At 40.5% G+C, this 20,587-nt stretch overlaps 1 protein-coding gene across 1 annotated transcript in view; it reads right to left on the bottom strand.

The window, feature by feature from the left end:
- Window positions 1–9,041: 9,041 nt before the first annotated feature.
- The window catches only part of LOC103355874 (diacylglycerol kinase zeta-like), a 95,784-nt gene continuing 84,238 nt past the window's right edge, over window positions 9,042–20,587 (bottom strand). The window contains exons 32-36 of the mRNA XM_008279813.1: window positions 18,500–18,608; window positions 17,284–17,404; window positions 16,687–16,723; window positions 16,222–16,321; window positions 9,042–11,992 (exon numbers count right to left, since the gene is read on the bottom strand). Coding sequence (XP_008278035.1) covers window positions 11,876–11,992; window positions 16,222–16,321; window positions 16,687–16,723; window positions 17,284–17,404; window positions 18,500–18,608 — 484 coding nt within the window. The 3' untranslated portion in view covers window positions 9,042–11,875. The remainder of the gene's footprint in view (window positions 11,993–16,221; window positions 16,322–16,686; window positions 16,724–17,283; window positions 17,405–18,499; window positions 18,609–20,587) is intronic.

Here is a 20,587-nt window from a genome sequence, read left to right as displayed (position 1 = left end):
ATGTGAGTGTGCTTGGTTGTCTGTCTCTAAGTGTAGCCCTGTGATAGACTGGTGACCTGTCCAGGGTGTCCTCTGCCTTCACCCTACGTCGGCTGGAATAGGCTCCAGCCCCCCATGACCCTAGTGAGGATTAAGCGGTGTATAGATAATGGATGGATGGCTGACAAGGTGACGTCTAGTCTGCAGAAGCTGGAGAAACATACCAACATGAGAACCATCCACAGCACACTGCCACTTTCTAAAGCAGGAGAAAGTGGAAACTAAACTTCATATTTACCTCTAATGATTTACATGATGGGATCTTGTAGAAGAGCGAGCTCACGCTGATGTAGTTTCATGAGATAAATCAGTAGCAGCTCTCTGTAGGCCATGAGGTCACATGTCTTCATTTCATTACGCTTAACGTTGATGAAATGCTCAACCAAATTCACAACTTTGCTTTCATTTATATTTCTTCTGTTTGTTTGTACAGATGCACATCAGCGGATGATAAAAGCGGCTGCAGTGAGGAGAATCCCTTCTCAGCTTTTGTTGCTTCTTTGATCATTTAAAATCACGTCTTATCAGACAAGACAGAATCAATTCCTGTCTCTGCTTTCATCTTGTACCCATAATTTGGAGTTGATCTGCATCAAGGGAGCGCAAAGACAAAAAAAGCAAGACGGAAAATAACAGTTTTAAAGCAGTGATGTGTCGGATATACTGGCCAAGACGCAAATAAAAATAAAAGCATCACTCAGAAACGGTTGAGTCCTAATTATGTATTACTCAAAGGTAACAAGAAACGTAAGCGAGTCTCGATTGTTTCATAAGCTGACAATAACCACAAGCATCAGTTTGCTGCAGAATATGTGGAAAAGTGGGTTCACAACAAGTTTTTGTTGTTATTCCAGCGTTTCCATGCTGCACAGGAGATAATATAGTTTGATTAAGCTTTGTAAATGAGCGTAAGAGAGGTTGGCAGTGTGTCATACTCCTGATCAAAGATACAAAAATAACCCCGGAACTAATGCTTCAATTATTCATGAGAAATCAGCTTGAACTTGTCAATGGGAAAATGAAAAGAGATTTCACAGGAATGAATGCAGCAGCATACATTAAAGAGCTTCTTCCTTTACTTCTCTCACCGATGCAGTCACAGCTTTACGTGCTCGGCACTTCGACTCTTCAAGTCAGGACATGAAGGTAAATTAGTACCTTTAATTTGCCTTAAGAAGTACATTAAATACAACTCTTTAAAAGTCTGCTTCTGTCCACCTCTTTTTATGCGTATTTTCAATTTCTGTATGACAGACGTGAGTGGAAGTGCAGATAATTTTAAAATAAAGTCGAATCATTGCAGAAGAGCTTTTACACTTGAGCGAGGTGGGAAAGTTTGTGCATCAATTAAAGCAAAAAAAAGTGCCAGAGTTCAGTGGAGACAGACTTTGGATGTGACAGCATGTGACTTTCTGTAAATGTCCACTGAAGCATTCAGTCCGATTGAAGCTCGTCGCAGGAGACAAAAGCGTTTAATGTGAGCGACCTGATGAGAAGAAGGCTGCAGCATTTTATAGACACATTTGGTAAATGGACATAGTTTTAGTGTTGCAATCTTACTAAACTGCGATTCGTCCAATAAAAGTTTAATTTTGAATGCAATATTTGCACGAAAATACTCCTCATGTACATGAATAATTAATAAATAAATAAATATATAAAAAAGGCTGTCATTTCCTAAAAAAAACCTTAAGACATATTAATAAAAGTAACAGTAAATAGCCTATACAATTTAATAAAGGGTGTTTTAATTGTGTATTATACTTTGTGATTCATTTATTTTAGTAATTCATTTAAGTTAGACACACCTGACCTGCTTGTGTTATTATGATTCATGCTTTTCACATCAGCATCTAGAGCAGGATCTTTAAATGTCCTCATCTTGTCAGCCTGGTCAGGTGCAGTAAATAGGGATTAGAGTTATTAGTGACTTCAAATGCAGCTTTATTTAAATGACACAATGTAAGAGACAGACAAACTACAGCTCTAATATGACTTAGACCTGTAGTAAGATGCTTGAATGTCCACATCTGACGTCTAAAAAAAGCATTTCCCGAACCCCTGGATGTCCGGCAATCCTGTCCTCCACTATGTCTGGCGACTTCGCCTTTCAGAAGCAGCGGGACAACATCCCACAAGCAGCATCGACAACATCGTTAACTCTCTGCGTCACAGATGTGTGGCACGACGCCAAGCAAATGGTGGACCCGCTTTGACTCCACTCTCCATCTGTCCATTATCATTCCTAATACAGTCCTACTTGGTTGTTTCATGACGTTAATTCTGTTTTAGAGACGCTGTGTGTTGGAATAACAAATACTGGTTGTGTGTTTAAATGAATGGGTAGAATTTACAACATATTGCAGGCTGCATTTATGAGGTTTGTTTGGTATATTTAAAAGAAACCCAGACACCATTTGTCACAGTCAGACACTAATTTTAATTAGGAATCATTTTCGTTTTTTTTTAGCCACAGCATGTAAACACTCATAAAGTAAACTGTGTGATTTCACATCTATTTGTTGTGGGCCTTCCACAGGCCAGACGCTGCCACAAAGAAAGAGGCTTGTCTCTGCATCAAATGAAGACCACGTGAAGCATCTCTAGCTTTATATTTGATAAACACAATTAACACTGTCATACAGAACCGCCGGGTTACTTTAGTTGACCTGACCTGCTTTGTATTTACGTCTTATTCCTGTGAAAAGTGAAGCCTGAAAGCATCATTAGTTATTTTCTTAGTCACTGCGTTTTTAATACTGACTGACTGAGAGGATGTTTACTGTATGTCACTGATTCAAATTATAGACTTTATGTTGTTTTAAATTTGTCTCCAACGTGTTCAGATGAAATGACAGAGTGCTTGTCTTTACATTCACTATCAGAAACTAATCACTGTAATAAACACACTTCATTGCAAAATAAAAGTATAGAATTGTGGTGTACACATAATAGGTGATGAAATGAACCTCCTGGTCATGACTGGTCCACACAGCATCTAACTTTACCATTAACACATTTATTTCTGAATCCACGAGTCATGAAATCAAGACAGGCACTACACAACACGTCACATCGAGCTGTATGTGCTGCAGCTTGTGTTTCCTTCTTGCTGGTGTATGTTGGGTCAGTTCACGTGCTGTGGCTACCAGCTTTCATGTGCACGACAGCCTCCTCTGGGACGGAGCGCGCTCAGTACTTTCTTTGCAACAAGTTTTCTTTGGCAGGCTTGATCCAAGAGACATGGAAGGGGATCCTCACGGGACGAGGAAGGCGGGGACACACAACTGTGGGGGTTGTGAAGTTAAGAGATGGACCAAAAAAAAAACAACAACTTAGGGCCAAGTTTTTTTATACTCTACATGCAGAGGCAGGTTTCTGGTGACCAACAGTTGGTCATTCTGAGAGAATGGTTGAGGATGCAGAGCGGAACAAGGCGTGAAACTATAAAGGTGGGACAGGAGTGTGATCCAGGGAGCCAGACCTGTATTGAAGCTCAGTCCGGTTTCCATTTCCTGGTTTTTGTGTCCAACCGCTCCGAACCAACACTGCTGGTGAACGACAGCCAGGATTATCTGTAAGCTAGATTGGCAGGCCAGACCAGATCTACTGAAGGACCAGAGAGTGGAGAGGAGCCGGGACAAAGAGATGGTTCATCAAAGCAGGAGCAGTGAGAGACTGCTTCACTTTACTCTGTGAACCTCAGGAAGGTTTTGCAAATGTTGTGTAGGTGGATGGTTGAGGTGAGCCAGTCATGGCGCTGACCTTGGTAGGATCCATCTGGACGCCTTTCACCTGGAGAAACAAGCCTCAGGATGGAAACTTTCTGTATCTGACTTTCACACTGACCCATGTTCTCCTGCAGGGTTTTTGAAATTCCAGCACTTTTCAGGTGGTTGACAGGTTTAAAATAAACCATTGCTGCGACAGGTAATTAAAACACAATTATCTGCACTTATACTTAAGATGAAGACACATGCCAGGTTACAGTTTTTCTGGAAACCATTGAACACATAAATGATTTGAAATATTTTACACAAAGAGAAGAAAAACAGCCCTTTTGGATTAAACATCCACATGATCTAAGTGTTGCATCTGTTTTGCTTCCTCTCAGAGCAGCTGTTATTTATATGTTTTGCTCAGTGAGATGATTATAAGAGAAAAGTCAGAGATGCATACCTGACCCACTCAAACAGCCATGGGGTGTTTGGATAAATCACTGCCACTGTGTGGATGAACAGCTCATGGATATAAATGGCTATTTAACAGTCTTGCTTTAAAAATATATAAATAAATAAATAAAAATCAACTCTGAAACATGTGTAGGTTTTTCTGAACCATTCGTCCTTTGACACACAGTTGTGTCTCCTCTGAGCAGAGTCCAGTAGAGTTCATTACTACTCACAGGACGACACTTTCACAGTAATCAATGAAGAGAAAATAAAAAAACAAGCGATACAGGTCACTTGCTCCCTGAAAACCCTTCAGCTGCTCATTAAGCATACTGAGAACAAGACCAAACGATCGATACTTTTGATCTGGACAGAGCAGTTGAAATATCATCCTGATTGGGTATGTAGAACAGAAGACACACAATCTTAGCTGGAATCAATACAAAATCTATTGCTATTCACGACAAGTGTTATTTAAACCAAGTTCCTGTCCAGGTGAGTTGCCTGCGGCGTGTGACAGGCTGGATGAGAGTAGTCAAAGAGCCCTTACAGAGCTTGGAGGTAGATTTGGAGGTCAGCGCTGAAAAACAAATGATGATACTAATAAGAGAAAACCACACAACACTGCAGAACGTTGTGGTTACTGAACTTGGTAAGTGTTGCCTTGAATTCAGTATAAATCACCAAAAAGATCATAAATGGTTCACTTTCTTCGTCTCAGAAAGTCTAAGAGGTTGGGACCAAAAATCTCACATTTGGACTCATCAGACTAAAGTCCAGACAGGTGTACTGGTCATTCCTAATGATTTCTAATATTCTCCATCTCGGTTTGCCTTAGCAGCGGTTTCCTTGCAGCAGTTGAAGTAGAAGCACGATGCGTTTGCTGCTTGAAATCTGGAAGGATTGATGTGGATTGTAATCTGAGCTGCTGTAATGTGTGGATTTCTGAGTTTGTATAACTCCAGTGAACCTCTCCTCTGCAGCAGATGGACCTCTTGGTCTTCTTCCACTGCAGGAACTCAGGGTTTCTTTCTTGACCACCCCGTTTCTTCATACATGTTCTGAACACAGGATCTGCCCCCATAGGACTTCAGGGGCCATTTTGAAGGGAAATAAAATAACCTACTCCAGAGTGGATACTTCCGAGTGGCACTGGGTGCTGATTACTTCAACTGGAAGAGGACAACAAACACAACTGCCATGTTTTTCTGTCCTCTTGACGTCCTCTTCCATTAGCAGTCTTCTCCTCTCAAACATCGGCGTCAACAATGTAAAACTGGTCATGTAGGACAACTCAACACAGCATGGTAGTCACCATCTTCCATTGTTGATTTGAAGCGTTTGGAACTGACAGTGTGTTCAAAACAGTCTTAAAATAATTACATCACCTCATGAGTGGTGGATCCTACATCGCAATGGAAACAGAAAGACTAAAAATTAGGAGATATTTATTGATCTTTTTCGGGCCAAACCTGTGAGCATGTCTTGATCTTAAGACCCGCCCCTGTTTTAAGGCTGCTTTCTGGGGAGAAGAACGTACCTACTCACTGGCTTCTGATGGACCCTGAAAAACTGCTGTGTGGATTTTAACCCTTGAACTCGGTGCCCCATATTGAGAAACTGTCCCTGGAGTTGCGTATCTGGCAAAGGCTGAGGAATGTTGTGATGTGGTTAGCGAGAACACACCATCAGCAGCACCAGAGCATCAGTTATGTTTTTACTATGACTTCTGAGAAAAAAAATAAGTGAGTTACTTTTGTGTCTCATTGTATTCCTGTGAATCAGTCACAGACTTCCATAATTGCTCGAGGAGATTGGTAAACAAGAAAAGCCTGGCTTGTTGCTAATTGGATTCTGACTGTGTCTCTTTGCAACCAGATCCATAGCAATCAATACCAGGATCAATGCACATCAACCTTCTTGTGCAACAAACAGAAATTGTTGTACAAACTGTATGAGTTTCCTGATGAAACAAGTTTTGTTTTGTTTTGGACTCAAACATCACGTCCAATAAACAAGGCAGGCTGGCATACATGACTTCATATTCACATGACATTCTAATTAGTTGAAACTAGATACTACATTCATCTCTTCTAGCTTCAAATGTTTCATTTTGTTTTCACTGAACGCACCAGGTCAACTTAAATCAAAAAAATCTCGAGACACTGAAGCTAATTCAGAGGTTTATTTCTTGAACAAACTCTTTGTGATTGCAGGTGGGTGACGACCTGTATGAGGGGTTTTGCAGTGTTAAGCACATCAAAAGGCAATAACATTTTGCAAGGACCAAAACTGCTGTTATGTATAATGCACAATAGCTTGATTACCACATTGTGGGAGTTAATAAATTTGAGTTTATTTAATGGGTGTAGCTGTTTAGCGTTGTTACGAGTTTGGCTCAGGGGGCAGCAACATGAAGGAAACAATGCAAGTTTTACTTTTATGAAGACAATAAACTAAAAAGAACAAATAACGTGGTGTAAGAAGACTCTGCTCTTTTAGTGTCTGCTGGCTGACAGAGTAGCAGAGTTGGAGGGAGAATATTTCGGATGTCAATGAGCTGCTAACCAGGTGCACAGATTAATGCTATATATGCTGTAAATATGCATTTAAAATAAAAAATATATCCATTTATTTTATTTGAGGACTCCACTAGAGTAGCTTTGTGTTACTCACACGTCATAAAATGCCTTTTGGGCCTTTTATTTAGCCCCTCAGCTGAACCTCTCCAAGCTCCTTAAGTCCCGCCTCCCTCAAAGCCCACTTTCTTCTGATTGGCCACCTTCTGGAAGTCTAAGCACCCCCCGCTTGTGAGCATTGCCTCATCCTTTGCACAGGTTCTGAAAGCAAACTGTACATCCATCCATCCATTATCTATACACCGCTTAATCCTCATTAGGGTCATGGGGGGCTGGAGTCTATCCCAGCCGACTTAGGGTGAAGGCAGGGGACACCCTGGACAGGTCACTAGTCTATCACAGGGCTACACTTCACACTTCACACCTACGGACAATTTGGAATAACCAATTAACCTCAACATGTTTTTGGACTGTGTGGGAGGAAGCCGGAGAACCCGGAGAGAACCCACGCTGCATAGGGAGAACATGGAGACTCCACGCAGAAAGATTCCGGTGCCTCCACTGGGATGCCAACCGGCAACCTTCTTGCTGCGAGGCAACAGTGCTACCCAACTGCACCACCTTGCAGCCCCACAAACTGTACAACTACTCATTATTCTTTCTTGATATGAAAAGTTGGCCTCTCAAATCTGTCTGTCCACGTTCAAACCTGAATGTGAGCCCAGAAAATGAGAGTGGACAGCAACAAGATCTGCAGCCACAGAGATTACAGCAGTACGTGGAAAACGTGTGCTGTCAGGAAATACCAAAGGTAGCGTGGCGAGTGAAAGGTTATCCTAGATGAGAGAAGACAATTACACGTTTTCCTTGTCCGGTCCATTTCTCCCAGGTAGAGCTCAGAGAAGCTCAGTTTACCATCAGCATGAGATTTTTGTCTTTTACTTTTTAAACTGAGCTCCTGAGAAATCCCCTTTCTTTCAGCTCAGTCCGATCCCAATTTAAGATCTGAAAATGCATTTTTTTTCCTCTCTCTTTGCACTCATCTTCATTTGTCTGAGATAATCAGGTCCAGAGCTAGCAGCAACATCCAAAAGAAAACTTGATTGGCTTATAAATGAGCCTGCACAATATCAGATCAAATTCTAGTCTCAAGTCTTACATTTTATCTGTATTTTATCAGAGCTGTTTCATTTCCAAGATCTACACGTAAACTTGTCACAAATACATATCACAAGTCTTCTGAACAAGGGCAGAGCAGACTAAAGACAGGGTCATAAGTCGTTTAAAGTGCATTATATTTAGAACTAGAATGCTTTACATGTATATATCTCCACACATTTTCTCACTTTTTTTTGTGAATTATTGCCACTAAAGCATTTATCAAGCATATACAATATTGGAGTTTCTCTATTCCTGCATTAAATGTGAGCTAAAACATCCAACATTTTCACATTTTTCCTGAACCAATTAACCAAATGAGACAAAAATATTACAGCTGGCCAATTATTTACGGAGGAACATGATCCAATAATGAATATCTGAGTGAGTGAGTGAGTGAGTGAGTGGTAAGAGTACCTTTGTTTTCAGTATCTGCTGTGACCATCTTGTGTTGCAATAACTAGAACTTATTGTTCCCAGTAAGTGTTGATCAGTCCTGCTTGTTTTTTTTTCGTCCATTCCTTCGTACAGAACAGCTTCCACTCTGGGATGCTGGTGGGTTTCCTGATGTGAACTGCTCGCTTCAGGGCCTTCCACAACATTTCTATTGGATTAAGGTCAGGACTTTGACTTGGCCATCCCAAAACATTAACTTTATTCTCCTCTAACCATTCTGTGGTAGAACGACTTATGTGCTCAGGGTTTGCTGTCTTGCTTGCATGACCCACTTTCTCTCAAGATTCAGTTCGGGACAGATGTTCTGACATTCTTGTTTAGAGTTCACTGCGATAATTCAGAATTCATTGTTCCGTCAATGATGGCGAGACGTCCTGGGACAGATGGAGCGAAGCAGGCTCGAGCCATGATGCTACCACCGCCGTGTTTCACAGATGGGATGGGGCGTTTCCACTCTCCTCATAACATTTATTATTATTTTGGTCTCATTTGTCCATTAAACATAGTCCCAACAATGGTTGGAGGTCATATTTAAGTATAGAACATTCTGGAGGGTTCACAAATTCTCAAATAAAACTGAATTGAACTGAACTGTTGTAAAATAAAAACACGAAAGCAACAAGAAAAAACACGAGCCTTAAATATTCTGCCTTCTTTTATTATCTTCATATCGATCTCAAAAACAAAAATAAACAAAGAACTTAAAACAACTTAACAAATGCAGAGATAGAAAGACAAACAAAAATAGAAAAATTCAAACTATTTTACTATTTCACACCAATGTTTCAACAACAACAAAAAAAAACGTATTAAACATGAAATAATAAAAACTGTATTGGCAACAGATGTAATTTTAAAAAAAAGAAGAAAAGATCTAACCTACTGTACATCACTGTGATGCAGCACATGCAAGAATTTACTGTCAATGCAAAGCTAACCTGAAGACATCGAAAAAGTTCAAAATGCTGAAATTCACAGGCAAAACAGAACTAAACAACATGAGTGAAATTAGCTTCACACTTTTTGGTTTTTCAATATTTAATAGCTGATTTTCGCTTATCAGAGTCATCGCATGTTCTAATAATTTACTGTACAAAGCTTCGCCTGACATCATCAGACTCCCAGAAGTCTCAATTAGGATTCAAACGGGCTGAGGACTGGTTCACTTGCTTTTCTCTTCAAAGCAGATCTTCAGTTTTATACGGAGCAGAGGCCCAAAAGGTCCTATTCTTGTTCAAATCTTTGTGTATTCTTTGTAGGCTTTGTAACTGAAGGCCTTCACACTTAAAAGACCATTCTCATGTTAACAGTGGTGACATGCTTCCTGCTGTGCTTCTAAAGACGTCTTGACGATGTTTACATGCACATTAGTATCCCAGAGTTTTATTTTGATCCCATTTGTTCACACAGAACATGAGAAACCTAATTCTTCATCTCCCTGTAGACGTGATGGAACAGAGTCCAGGGTTCTGATCAGGCTTCTGCATCATTCTGGAGACGCAGCTTTTATTTCTTGCTGTCTGAAGGAAGGAATTTTGTTGATTTGGTCTCTGAGGCGCCTGCATCTCATCCAGTCTGTCACTTCTGTACCTGAGCAGGTGAGAACGGCTGCTTTGATTTGCCTTCAGCGTCTGATAAGGCTGTTAAATATATTCTCACATTCCAGCTGTCAGATCAAACACAGGTCCAGGACACTAACATGCACATAAATATCCTCGGTCCCCTCGTCACTTTGTTAGTCAGAGTAATAATTTAGACGTCGATAGATTTAAGACTGTTGGCAGTTTAATCTGGAGGAGGGCTTTCCCACTCGTTTTTCTGGAACGAACCTCGTGTTTGTACAAATTTACAGCTTTTCAAAGGATTAAGAGGATTAACTGAAGTGAAAAGCTTCATCTTTGATTTCACAAAAGTGTCCCCGAAAATATAATGTACCTCACAGCTCAGTGCCGGTGCCGTCCTCATCACAGTTCACTGTCCAGTTTCAGCGAGTTTAGCGAGGAATTGGGGTTTGGGTTGTTGCTTTTACATTGATTTGTGAATATACCTTTTAATAAAAGATCCTAATCATCCAGGATCTGGGTGATTGACTTGACTTTAACAACACGATTAATAAAATATTAACAATTTCTTTTATTGATCTAAAGCACGTACACATCCATTTGATCTAATCTGACATTTCTAGACTGTAATAGACCCTTCACACACAGTCATCAAAAGAAGAACGTAATCACATATTGATTTTTTTCAGATGTTGGTCTTTGAAAACAAACAAACAAACAAAAAAAATGACTGTGCATTGTGTCAATTTAACTGCTGTTTGTATCATGATCTCATGTACGAGTGTAAAGTCATCTGAGTCCAGGAATCCAACTCAGACTTTCAGTCCTTCTTTGAATATTTTCCAACATATAAACATGAATTGTCTGTAGAATATGCCAGTCCAAGTTAACAAAATACAGCATGTATGATGAAAACCAACCGATATATGCAGTAAGTACAATGTCAATACATAATGTTGATAACTGATGGTGGCATTAATGTTCAGTGAATTAACTGCTAATTAACAAGCTGATGGAAACGTCAGTAGCTCCTCTGATCTGTCCGACAGTTTGGTCAAAAAACCACTACGCTGTCATGAAACCAGATATTTATGAATCCTTGTGATTTCAGGATCTGTTACGCTTAATGTCAAACGCTTTGATTCATGAAAATAGTGGTCTGATTTCCATAAAGTTAATTGTGGGTATTTGTGGTCCCCAGAGGATGAACCCGGGTCGCTTTGACAATCTGGCCTTTTCACTGGATTCTGTTTCCCATGAGGTTCTCCTTGATAAACTTTCATCTCGAGCCATTTTCAAATGTCAAGCTGCACACAGTTTATTTAATGATCTCACTCAGAAGGAAAACTTTGGAAAGGTGAGTGTGAGTGAAGCACGGTCAGACTGGAAAATGGGCTTTGCAGGTTTTTTGTATTTTTTTCAGCCATTGTCACATTAAAAATTGGAATCTGCAAAAAAATTCTGAGACAATTCAACTCCAGGAGCATCACTAGATCATGGCAGTTTGTACGTGGACTCTTGTGTTGTTGCTTGATATGGAGGTTTGTAGCAGATCAAGTTTGCCAACTCCTCAGGTTGATATTCCAAGTCAGAAACATAAAGGATTTCACAAACACTTTTTTTTTAATACCAAGCTATCCAAAATGAAAAGGAATGATTTAACGAGCATCTCATAATCTAACGGTGTAGCCTCGCCCTCATTAACATAAGCCCTCATTATTAAACGCATGTTGAGATCAGATTTGGCACAGCGTCACTTAGTCTGCTTTTGAGGAATGTCAGCAGTCAACTGGAATGTGAAGTCCAGTCCTGATGTCGCGCAGGCATCAACGAGCTGCTGTCAGTCTGGTTGGTCAAGATGAGGAAGGAACAGACTCTCTTCATACCGTTCAGAAAGACTTCAACACTTTCAGACAGCTGTTTCCTGATCCTCCCTCTGTATCATCTGGTAATGCTGCCTGTTCTCCAGATAGGCCGCCAGTTCAGCATCGTGAGCCTTCTCAGCCCTGTTCTTAGGAGTATCGCCCTGTTAAAGAGACACAAAGAATTACAGGAGCAGACAGCTATAGATTATTTCAACTCTTTGGGGGCCCTGGCGTTTCTTTGTTCTCTTCCACTCGCCACCCACAGTAAACTCACAGCACTTACAGGCAACACAGAATCAAACTGGGAAGGATATTTTACATTCATCGGCATGCAAACACATCTGGTTTCCATTTTATCCTGAAGATGTACACAGGAGAGACCCTGGATGTGATGGGAATTGGTGAGAAGACAGGATTGGCTGCCACTGCTGTATATCTACACTTGTATGAAGTGCTGATCAACTGCTTGGCCCACCATCACACACTCATAAATACGACTGAGCTGTAGACCTTTGCATCCAAAGAACCTGGGACACTCCTCTGAGGCAAGAACCTGTTTTTCAGTATGAGCGGGGTGCAAGTATCCACCAAGAAACAGCCATCTTTAAACTTTAAAGAGAAGTTCTCTAATTTGAAGGATAGTTTCAGTTGATTTTAAGTTGGTATAGGTCCCATAAATGTGGCTACTGGGCCTCTATGGGTCACGATAACTTAACACTCACCATCAGAGGCTACAGGAAGGAGAAGCAAATAAAGGAAAGCAGTGCAATCCTACTACAGCGTTCCAAATGGCCACACTTTTATACGATTTACACACAAGAAGTAGCCAACTGAAGCACTCATTGTGGCAAACTACACAGGCACAAGCTGCCAACTGTTTTACTGATCAGATACTATACAATATGTCAAATGAACATATTTGTATCATAAAATCTAATAGGCTTCCTGGTTCTTTAAATATGCCATTTGGATTGGCTTTCTACGAGTACACGAGGATCCGCATGATGTATATTTTGTCATCTTCCTATGTTTCAAAAGTCTGTCCTGACTTCTCCATGCACAGTTCAGAATTTATGTCCATGCAGCAACTGCACTCCAAGAACACTTTGTGCACATAATATGGAGACACCACTACAACTACACACTGTGCATGTGTGGAACATAGTCCACAGAACAGATGTATAATGCCAAACAACTTCAGGTTTGTGGTGTCTGCCTTTGTCCACTATCAAGTAAAATCAAGGTTTTACGGCCAATTAATGCTTTCAGTGTCTGCATATCTGCATAAGTAAGTTTTCATCCATCCAAGTCTGCAAGTTCCTTCAAGGACCCCTCCACGGACATCAGCATGCATGCCAAATTATCTGGACTGCACATGTGGCTGTGTGAGGAGACTCCAAGTCACCCACGCCTTTATAATTTATCAGTAAAAGAGTGATAGTTGAAGTCGTCGCTGCTGGACTTTGGAAGTGCATTGATCTGTAGATGCGTTCCTTCAGTGTTGTCCAAACTGTTTGGAACACCTCTACAACAATCACACTAACATACAGCTGATCCGTAACGGGCTGCTGTGTCCTGTAAAAAGTGCAAAGTCGCAGCCTTTCGGAAACATTCACAGGAGCCCAGTGTGTTTTTCTGTCCTCGATACGAGGACCGTCTGGACTGATCTGCTTTCCAAGTCCACACTGGTCACATGGACACCTTTGACATTCCTCTTGTATGGCAAACAACCAAATCGCCAGTATGTTGTTCATGCAGCCCAACGCTGAGGCACCGCGAGCTGTCATGAACCCTGAGCTGCTTGATAGTCTAAAAGCCCCAAGTCTAACCGGCTTTTCTCGGAGTCTTATTCCCACTTTTCTCCTCTTCTCTGTGCTGGGAAACTGTGTTTTCTCATTAGGCTCTGGTTGCCGTGTCTAAAATGTGTGTGATGGTGAGTTTACAGGCCAGCTGATGCTTGTGTTGATGAGTTTTTCCATTTTTACATTTCTCTATAATTGAAAAGTTGCTGTTGTTCAAGTAGCATTGTTTCCAACTGATAAAAATGAGATAATGAGAAAAAACTGAATTGGAAATGAAATAAACAGCACTTGTCCTTGAGAGGACACACAAAGACAGACACACAACAGACAGACATATCCTAAGTGGCTGTTTATGGGGGAGGAGCCATGATGCTGATTCACATCCAGAGTCGAGGACAGACGCTAATTACTACAGCCCAGTGTGTTTCCTTGTGTTACTCATGTAGTTCCATAAATCTGTTTACGTGGAAGTTTGAGTTACTGTTGTTTTTGTTATTTGTCTCTCAGAAATGAAAGTCAGTGTAACGTCCTCTGCAGTGCATCTGTATTTGGGGTTCTACCAGATTTCGGGGAAGAGAGATGTGAGGCAGAGAGTGAGAGAAAACGGGATATGAGCTTTATTTCAACACCAGAGCGAGTCCAGCGCAGCTTTGTCTAAAGGCTCTAGTTCGTATTAACCATCCAGACTCCAGACAGACGGAGACAAAAAAAAAAGAGAGTGAGAGAGCGGTTCTGAGTGGTGAGTGCAGAGATTTAGAGATGAAACAAAGTACTTTATGGCGAATGTCAAAATCAGTCTTTGCTTCTCAAGTCATTTGCCTCTTTCCACTCGCTGCACTCTCATGTTGCCTGTCTGTCTCTCTCTCTCTCTGCATTCTCCTTCCTCTCTCCCTCTCTGTATCTAGGTCATTGCTCAGTCCAGCCAGTTAAGAGCTTTTTCTACACAGTCGAAACCTCCGTGGAAAACTAAACAAGATGCATATTTGAGACCAACACACACACACACACACACAAATATACATATAAATATATATATATGTATGCAAATACACCAAGAGACAGCCACAATAGCAGTGTTATTTTCCAAGCTGTGATTTTGCCGAGCAGCAATCATCACAGCTGAGTTGTGAAGCCAATGCAGCAGCCTTCAGAGGCCACCACACTATGGCTCCAAGACAAATGGTCATGCTGAAGCCTGTTCACAGTGCAAAGTTCTCTCTCGTGTTTATCCGTACAGACTGCTCTCACATACAGGGGTCTGACGGCGCTACGTCCACAGCGTTTCCTGATCTTTAGCCCTTTCAAAAAGAAGCTGTTTTAATTGAAATGTATTTTCAAAGATAATTCTGGTTTATTTCAACCTGCGTATTTCTCATAAACTTGCCTTTGTGGGCTGTTGTACAGATCCAAGGAAATTAAAATTCACACAAAACAGCGTATATCAAGGCAAGCCCTCGACAGCTCTCCAAATTAACACATTTGTATGCAATTCCTAAAGCTTGTTTGGGGACCCAGAGTAAAAGCCACTTTGGCTAAATGCATAGAACAAAGCCATTAGTGGACAAAAGAGGTGACGAAGCAGAAAGTCAATAAGAAAACCTGTGATCACTGAAACAAAACTACTTATATTACATGTTATATTTTCTTTATGTGACATTATTCTGTAGAAATTTGTTTTCACTTTGATAAGAAAGCAGATTTTTTTGTAAATTCTTGCCAAAAAAGGTCTAATTAAATTTGAAATCTGAAAAGCAATAAAAGGGGAAACCTTCAAGAGGGGTGGATGTTTCTTATAGACACTGTACATCAGGAGTTAAACTATTCACAACCTGTTCTGGATGATGTAAAGAATGAAGCCCTGAAGACAGAGATGTCATTCAAAACACCAGAGTGTAGAGAATTCTTGATTTGCACTTTATATGGATATTACTAATATACCATTAGCTAAAGCCGCTTATCCTTTGGAGAGAAAAATGTATGTCTTTAGACTGTTGCTGGATGCCAAAGTACATGGAGAAAACCCATGCAGGGACATTAAGGATCCCCCAAGGACAAAAACAGACAAGCCAAAAGATTATTTAAATGAAAACACACCAGAGTGAGCCATGGATAATGGGCACGCAAAATGTGTGTTTGTGAGGATGGAAAATTTCTTTATTTTCTTATCCTTTATTTGAAAACGTAAAAACTGACTCATATGGAGAGTTAGTGTCCCATAAAGTAAATATTCCTGGGAAATGAGATCTGGAACAAACCAAGGTTGCCTAATTATTATAACATCACATTTAATTTGAAATGAGTCAGTGTTGCAGAACAAAGTCAAAATTCTCCAGGGTCTGATCTTGGGAAAAAACAGGAACATGATGTTTGCTTTTTAACTTTCTTTTCAGTTGGAAAAAATAGAAATAGCTGTTCGAAAATGAGACTTTTACAGTGGCAGGCTATTCAGAAAAAGCAGAAATAGAACAAGTGAAACTGTGTGTTGTGTATTTAACATCAGTTTATGTTCTAATATGAAACTGGTGCAGGTGGAAGCTTATTCTTTTCTCTTATTCTGGGCTGTTCATATGTGTGTTCACAGAACCTACCTGTAGGTCTGTTTTCATGAGCGATGCTCCAGCTTCTACCAGATAATGACAGATGGTTCTGTGACACAGAGATGCAGCTCGATGAAGAACCGTTTCCCCACTGGTGGTCGCCAGAACAGACACACAGAGAAAGACAGAGTGTGATTGAGCTTCATGTCTTCTGGGAGTCAAGCATAATTTATGATCAGGCACCCTGCTGCTTCAAGTCGGTTTCTTATGTTTATTCTCTTTAAACTTTGGTACACTTGTTAGAACACTAAGCACATATGGAACAACATCAAAGCCAACATACAGTCACAGAACAAACTTTTATAGCTTTCTCAGCCATAATGTCTTCTACAGTATGTTCATCAAAAAAAATTACTTTATTATCGTTGGAATAGGGTTGAAACACAACGATCAGCACTTTGAAATCCCTTCATTATTCATTCCTGCTTTAACATTTGATTTGTTGACTCTACTTACTGTAGCTTTTCTGTGACATCAAGCAGGTCACTTGGAGCTGAAAAACAGACAGATGAAAGGAGATTACAGCAAAGAGACATCAGACCAGGCCAGTATCAACGGCATGTATTCACCCTGCCAGCCATGTTCGCTGCTTTTCTGGGAACACAAGTCAATACATATATGTTTTTGCTATGAATTGCATTATTCATTCTCCTTGTCATGACGTCTGTGTAGGCTCTCAGTCATCCAGGTCATGGTAATCCCAAGTACTTCAGTAAAACTTTTACTTTTGTGGTTTTGGGCAGTTCTGTGTATTTATTCTCTTAAGTCATGCGGGTCTTAGACTATGAGACTAAATACCTCACCAGGTAGTTAGAACTGAAGAAACCTCTTAGATGAGCAGTGAAATATGTTTAAAACCAAAAAAGAGGTCCAGTTACTGGAACACTTCCTCACCTAAGTGTAATCATGAATTCTTTATCTAAAAGAACTTTATATATATTGAAATTGTGTTGCTGAAATGCTCTGAGGTACTGCATGACAACAGCCTTTTCATGATAAGAACCCACTAATACCAGTACAAATGGTAGATTATAATCCACAGCTGATCATTACCGTTGTCAAGGATGTAGCGAACCACCTCTTTGCTTCCCGCAGTGACAGCATGGTGGAGCAGACTGCACCCCGATTGGTCCAGCATCGCGAGGTCCGCCCCCTTCAGGTGCAGCTCCTGCAGCTTTTAGTTAAAAAAATTAAATTAAAATAAATTTGTGGCAACATTTTCATCAAACAGCGCAAATATTATTAGAATGCTTTGTCCTCGGTTGCCTACACATCACCTAACATCAGACCCTGACAGCTGATACGGTGAATCATCACATGCTTACGGCCAGTCCAATATTCATTTTATATTATTCACTTTTTTTTGGTCTCCAGCAAAACCAGAAGAACATTTTCTAAATGCTTCAGTAGCTACTGTCTGATTGTGTCTTCTTCTGAAATTCCACACTCTGCACTACATACTGAACATACCATTGTCAGACATACTTTTGTCACTTCCTGAAAGCTTCATTGCAGTTTGAGGTGCGTTTCTATGGTAACGCACCAACGTCATTCCTTTTACCTTCTAAACATCTGCTTCTCTAATATCACACAGAACCGTAAGACACCCCCTTCCATCTCTAAACCTTATGTTTAGACTTGAACTAAAGAGCTGAGCTGCTTTGGGCGCCGTCCACCATTGTTTATTATGTGCATCACATAATAAACAATGCATTGTGGGATATTTGTGCCGGCGTAATGTGCAGTCTTGCGTACTGTCATATTTCCCAATTATTGGGTTCATACTAAGGTTTTGGACATACTAAATAAAATCTCACATACTCTTTTAGCGCATTAAATAGTGTGGGATTTTGGACACATCAGGTGTTTAAAATACTACTTATATTTTTACAACCTCTACAAATGCTGCATTTTTCACTGCTGTGCCAAGCTGCAGTTCAGCAGAAAAGTCCTTGTATATCTGTCACTTGAGTGATTGTCTCAGCTTAGTCTATCGTAGCTTTACAGTTATGCCAAGGAGTGCAACATTTTTAGGTTTTGACTGAATCCATGACACACAGACATGAGGTGAAATGACTGCGGGAAAGTTGAAAGTCCATCAATTCTCTCTGTTTTTACAGTTTCTGGCTCTGATGAATGGTGTAATTTCAGATAAAGATAATATCAGCGGTGATCATTAAAGTTCTCCTATTGAGCATTGAAACAAAACCACACCTGTGACGGATGAACATTCGCACATTAGTGGCTGTTTGCAGAAACTATCACTTACCTTCTTCAGGTCCTTGCTCTTCACACACTCGATCAACATTTCTGGAACGAGGGAGAAAGAGCAAGAGAGACAGGAAGTGGAGGGAGTGTGGTGATTAAAAAAAAATACACTCAGACAGTCTCATAACTCTTAAACTGTTGAGCCAGTAACTGAAGAACAAAAACAGTGGTTCAACAAATGAAGACACAGAAATTACATTATTGTCTGGCAGCACGACGTGAATACACAATACACAGCACGACCACCCAGCAGCAGGACGGATAGAGCTGGATCTTTACAGTTGATTAGAATCAGATAATAGTCTAAGAAAGTGTGTGGAAGCAGTTTGTATTGTTGGTATTTGTGTTTTTAAAAGCATTGGACTGATGTCAAAGACCACTTTGGAAATGGGTTGTGAGAACTCTTCATTAAGGTGCTCATCAGTCTCGAGCCAGTGACATGTTCAATACAGCAACGCTAGTAGTTCCTGTAGATTGTGTGCTGCAAAGAAAATGAACAATTAAATAAAAAATGTAACCGCCACAGTGCATGAAGCTGAATAGTTCTGTATGAGAAACTTATATAAAATATAAAACCATATATAAATGCCACATGTTAAAATGTTCTGTTTTCTGTTAAATTAAACCAAACGTGTACTACCGAGCTCATAATTAAAGGTTTTGTTGTACTGCATCACATTGCATTGTTTCTAATTCTTTCCTTTTTGCCATTTACATACATCAGATCAGAATATGAGCAAAACCTTAGCTCTGAGTTCTGGTTTGACCGTCTCTACTTGTAAAATGGTTCTTGTGACATTATTACGCATCCTCTCTGTGAGTTTGCATGTCGAGGCGTCCTCTTTTTTTCCCACTCTGCAGCCTTCACAGAGCTCCGCTTCTTGACTCACGCATTTCAAACACTTCAAATCACAAAACAGCCGCTTTAAACACAATAACAACACTTTTTAAAGCCTATTGTGAGCGCTAATGTGAGGTCAAACGCTTCATCGACACGGATTCTACACGTTTTCTTAAGACTCAGTGTTTTCAGAAAATGCTCATGGCTCTCTTGACTTGTGGTAATTTGGTAAAATGTGTAAATACTGTAATGTCGCAAACAAAGAGAGAGATCAACTGAACAGATGGTCAAACTGCAAATAAAACATGAGGCCAAATTCCCTTTTGTTTGATGCTGGCGCAATGTTTTGTCATGGTTTCTCGTCCCGTCCCTCTTCTCTGTACCATTTTGAGCCCGAACAAATTCACACAGTTCAGTGCCTGGGCCTCAGGGTGAAGATTGGGATCGCGTCTTTGTGTTTTCTCTCTCCTGTTGTTTGTCCTATCTGCAGGCACCTCTGGCTCTGGAACTAGATGAGTCTGATCTGCAGGTACTGGCCTCACTATTCTCCCCGGTGCCTATTGTATTCTAATGTGTCTGTTTCTGCTCCCCTTTACCCTCACCCCGACTGGGTGAGGCAGATGGCCGCCCTCTCTGAGCCTGGTTCTGCTGGAGGTTTCTCACTTTTTTTCCTTTCAACTGTCGCCAAATAGTTGTTCAAATGGAATCTTGTTGGATTTGTCTCTGTAATAGATTGTAATATTGTACAGTTATTAAGTGCTCTGAGATGTTGTGAATTCACACTGAGTTAAGTTGCTATCGATGAACTCAACGCAAAAGCAGAATTATTACACATCCACTGCATTATAGCAACTGAGTTATATTTGCAGTCATTCTCAGGCTGGGGTGTTGTGATATCTGACATTTTCACATTCTTATGGAAAACATGGAACTTAACAGTCAGCAGCCGTTTTTTCAGAATTTAAACACTATGCTAGTTAAAACAGTAAGTAGAGAAGCATCATCATTTTCATGTACATCCCCAACACACACGCACACACACACACAATATTCATGTGATTTGTTATTGGGTGAAACACATGGTGTGTGTATGGCTGAGGCTGGGCTGAGATATGAGATGAATGTTTATTAGGTTGACCTCAATACTCGCTCTGGCTCCCTCTCTCTCTACATAGCCGAGTCCTAATCCAGTTATGTTGGGCTTAGTGTGTGTGTGTGTGTGTGTGTGTGTGTGTGTGTGTGTGTGTG

This window comes from Stegastes partitus, unplaced genomic scaffold (assembly GCF_000690725.1).
Source record: "Stegastes partitus isolate 25-593 unplaced genomic scaffold, Stegastes_partitus-1.0.2 Scaffold170, whole genome shotgun sequence".
NCBI lineage: Eukaryota > Metazoa > Chordata > Actinopteri > Pomacentridae > Stegastes > Stegastes partitus.
The sequence above is the reverse complement of the archived record's forward strand: the minus strand, read 5'-3'. Positions and strand labels throughout refer to the sequence as shown.